This window comes from Chinchilla lanigera, unplaced genomic scaffold (genome assembly GCF_000276665.1).
Source record: "Chinchilla lanigera isolate Chin_1 unplaced genomic scaffold, ChiLan1.0 scaffold00037, whole genome shotgun sequence".
NCBI classification, from domain to species: Eukaryota; Metazoa; Chordata; class Mammalia; order Rodentia; family Chinchillidae; genus Chinchilla; species Chinchilla lanigera.
In genome coordinates, this window is record NW_004955438.1 from 21,445,301 (window position 1) to 21,449,363 (window position 4,063).

The window sequence follows — 4,063 nt, forward strand, 5'->3', positions numbered from 1 at the left end:
AGGCGCCGCCCCGGGCCCCCGGCCTCACTTACCCGGCCCCGCCGGGCCAGTCAGCGCCACCAGCTCGGCCACCCGGGCTGCTCCAGGGCGTCCGTGGAAACGCCGTCCGGCCGGAACAACTTCCGGCCGCGACGCCTCCTCATTGGCTGTTCGCGTAGGGGCGTGGCTGAAGCCGCCGCCTATTGGCTGGCAGTCCCAGCGTCGCGGCGGAACGCGACTGGGCGGTGGAGTGCGGGCCCGGCGGGCGCGGGCAGTTTACCGAGCGCTTCCGGTGCTTGTGGTGAGCGGCGGGCCCCGGGTGGGAGGGAGCCGGACCAGGCAGTGCCCGAGCGCTCTCCGCCCCTCAGCGCGAGTCCTCGCCCCCTATCGCCTCCTTCCCTTCCCCTCCTGTTCCTCCGAGAGCGCCGCGCTGTGTACCACCCTTCCCGCTTACTGATGCCCGCGCGCTAACTCCTATTCATCCTTCAAAACCCATCGCCCGTGTATCTTGCTTGTACCTTTCATCAGCCTGTGGCTTTTGGGGGAGGATGCGTGTTTTGCGCCCACATCAGACCCAGCATAGGGCTTAACACAGAGTAGACGGTCAGGAAATATTTGTTGAACGAGAACATTCTCTCGCTTTGACTTCCCTCTGCACCTCCGTCCATGGCGGCTTTAAGCCCCCAAACGTTTCTAGCCTTTTTTCTGTTGGTTCCCACCTGGGTTTCTCCCTTTGAGTGTATTTACTTGTTTTTCTGAGACAGGGCCTCGCTGTGCAGTCGAGGCTGGCCACGAATGCCTGGTGATCCCCCTGCCTCAGCCTCCCGAACCCTGGGATGACAGGCGTGAGCCGCCACGCCCGGCTCTCCCTCTGGGGTCAGTCTTTCATTTTGCGAACCCGAAGGCAGCAGCCCATCAACCTAAGTTGCTTCCGTCCCGGACTTCTCCAGTTTTGTGTTTTCCTCAGTTCGCCGGGGTTCCTGTCCTCTCTCAGCGACGGGGTGGTTCAGCCTCTCCCCTCCTGCAGAGCAATACCCCCATGTCTTCTCTCTGGAATCGGACTGCCTCAGCCTCCCCTTTGACATTGCAGCCCCAGGCCCAGCTGCCCTGAACTCTTGCGCTTTTCTCCTTTGACCCTCTCCGCGCCCAGCACCCCCTGGCTGCCCGGATTTGGGGTCCGAGCTCCCTGGGAGAGTGGGTGCAGGCATCAGCTACTGTCTTCTCCCCGCACCTTCCTGGTGCCTGGTCTGGGGCCTGGCGAGTGGCCAGTGCATCCCCCGTGTTTGTTGAGTGAGTAATAAAATGTACACAGGGTGCAGTGTATTAGGAACCCTGACCCTACTGTCTCAGGCTTGGGCTGTGGGCCATGTCAGGGGGCCGAGCTGAGGGCCACGTCCAGGCTCAGGCTGCTGTGGGTGGCGGGCTGGGGAGCCCCCTCCTGCCTGCGTGTGGCCACCCCGTGATGGCTCCCTTGGTAGGAAGGAGCAGGGCTCCGTTGAGTGGGGGGCAGGGCGCGGGCACCGTGTGGCCCCATGGGTCTGTAAGGAGCCCTCAGGCCGCCGGGGCTCCTGGTGAGGCAGGCTGGCCGGCCTTAGAGGTTTTTACTTTTTAATTAATTAATTACTTTTGAGAAAGGGTCTCGCTATGTAGTCCACTCTGGCCTGGAACTCACGGAGATCCTCCTGCCTCTGCCTCCCGAGTGCTGGGGTGACAGGCACGTGCCACCACACCTGGCCCAGAAATTTTATTTGCACCCTGACTTCGGCTGTGCGCGCTGTTCCTGGCGTGGACAAGGCTGCGGGCGAGCGCGGCGCCCTGGCAGGAGGCCGAGGAGAGAAGCCACAGGGCCGAGCCCCGCCGCGTGCACTCTGGGCTCCGCGCTCGGGCGGCTGGGCTCGCCGCTGCTCCGCTGCGCCCCCTGCCGGCCGGTGCGCATCCCTGCGCGGTCCATTGAGATGCTGTGACTGCAGACTTGGGCTGGAAGGTTCTGAACCCGGACCCAGCGCGGTTTGAGGCCGCGCCCGCTCCCGAGGCTGGGCGAGTCCGGGTCCTCCGGCCCTGTGGACGCGGGCGGCCGTGGACGTGTGACCCGAAGGTCCGCAGGAGCCGTCGCGGGGAGCTGGGGGCGCAGTGGGGGCGCAGTGGACTCTCGCGGGCACCTGCGTCCTGCGTCTGCCCATGTGGGGTTGCCCTCCCCTCCCCCTTGTCCCCCCTTTGCTGCTGGAGGCTCAACCCAGGCGTGGGCCTGTTAGGCAGGTGCTCTGCCCTTTAAACGACTTCATTTTGATAAGCTTGGTGTGAGCCAGGCGTGGTGGCGCTCGGCTGTGATCCCCGCACTTGGGAGGCTGAGGCAGGAGAAGCGCTGCAAGTTCAAGCCAGCCTACATAGTGAATTCACCCTGCCCAAAACAAAACAAAACCGGGTGTGGTGGTGCACGCCTGTAATCCCAGCACTGAGGAGGCTGAGGCAGGAGGATCACTGAGTTCGAGACCAGCCTGGGTTACATAAGTGAGTTCCAGGCCAGTCTGGACTACACAGGGAGACCCTGTCTCAGAAGAAAAAAGAAGAAACAAAAATTTTATTTTGAGGCAGGGTTTTGCTGATTTGTTTTGCTAATTTGCAATCCTCTTGCTTTAGCTTCTTGAATAGCTGGGATCACAGGTATGTACCACCATGCCCCGCTAGCTGCGTCATCTGCGTCCTTCAATACAAATTTCCATTTTCTTCATGTAGGCTATCCATAGTTTTTTAAGCTTTATTTTCAGATATTCTGTAATCTTCATTTTTAAGATTATATCACCTGATTATGTCTGGTGTACAGTGAAGTATTTTAAAAATTATTTACTTTTTAAAGGTATAATGTAATATTTAAATCGGGGTAGACACAGCTGTCACCTCAAACATTTATCATTTCTTTACATTAAAAACATTTAAAATTCTTTCTTTCAGCTTTTTGAAAAAAAGCCCCTCTCCTTGGTAGTACTGGGGTTGCACCCCAGGGCCTTTGCACGCAGAGACAGCCCCAGCCCATTTGATTGTTTGATTGACTGACTGATTTTTGAGACAGGGTTTCACTATGTAGCTTTAAACTCACTATGTGTGGCACTCAGACTGGCCTCAAACTTGTGGCAGTTCTCCTGCCTCAGCTTCCTGAGTGCTGGGATTACAGACGTGCCCCACCACGCCCTGCTCCCAGCCTATTTTATACTATTTTGTTTTGTTTTTTGAGACAGGGTCTTGCTATGTGGGTCAGGCTGGCCTTGAACTCTCTATGTAGTCCAGGCTGGCAGTGATCCTCCTGCCTCAGCCTCCTGAATTATGGGATTATAGGTGTGTGCCACCATGTCCAGCATCGGCGTATTTAATTTTAGTTAGCGGCTGGCAAAATTGCTGAACTGGGCAGCTCCCAGAGTGCTGGCATTAGAGGCACGAGGCACCACACCCAGCTAAAAGCATTATTTTTAATGTTGATTCTGTGGGTTGGTTTTGTTTGTTTGTTTTTGTTGAGACAGGGTTTCACTATGCAGTTCAAACTGGCCTTGCGCTCACTTTGTAGCCTAGGCTGGTCTCCAACTTGCACCGATCCTCCTGCCTCAGCCTCCCGACTGCTAGGATTACAGGCGTGCGCCACCACGCCCTGCTTATTATGGTGGGTTTGAAGTGTTGGATCCCTCGATCTTTCTTTCTTTCCTTTTCCCTGTACTGGTGATTGATTGAACCCAGGGCCACTCTACCACCGAGCTATTTTATCCTGAGACAAGTTGCCCAGGTTGGCCTTGACCTTGCAGTCCTCCTGCCTCAGCCTCCTGAGTGCTGGGGTTACATGTGCACTCACGGGCCTGCTCGCGGTTTTCTGACTTGACCTTGTCCCGCCGCAGGTCGTCCGGAGGCGCAGCAGGGCACCACGTGTGCGATGGCCTCGCTGGTGGCTTACGAGGACTCCGACCCCGAGGCCGAGCCTGAGCCTGGCGGAGCGGGCAGCAGTGACTGTTGGGGTGCAGCCGCGCCCCCCGGGCCAGGCGTCCCGTCTGGTGCTGCGGAGTTGAGGTTCCAGGGGGCGCCGCACCCGGGGCCCGGTCCCGGC

The 4,063-nt window shown here is 58.3% G+C and overlaps 2 protein-coding genes across 3 annotated transcripts in view; one reads left to right on the forward strand and one right to left on the reverse strand.

Annotated features, from left to right (window-relative positions):
• Wars (tryptophanyl-tRNA synthetase) overlaps positions 1-117 on the reverse strand; it is a 30,540-nt gene extending 30,423 nt beyond the window's left edge. The window contains exon 1 of one of the 2 annotated variants that reach the window (XM_005390434.1): positions 33-117. The gene's annotated coding sequence lies outside the window, so the exon portion shown is untranslated. The remainder of the gene's footprint in view (positions 1-32) is intronic. The other variant, XM_005390436.2, reaches the window with a different exon arrangement.
• Positions 118-201: 84 nt separating this feature from the next.
• Positions 202-4,063, forward strand: part of Wdr25 (WD repeat domain 25) — a gene marked incomplete in the record, with an annotated part of 124,770 nt that continues 120,908 nt past the window's right edge. Inside the window, 2 exon segments of the mRNA XM_005390456.2 lie at positions 202-280; positions 3,858-4,063. Of these exon segments, the coding sequence (XP_005390513.2) occupies positions 3,893-4,063 (171 nt within the window).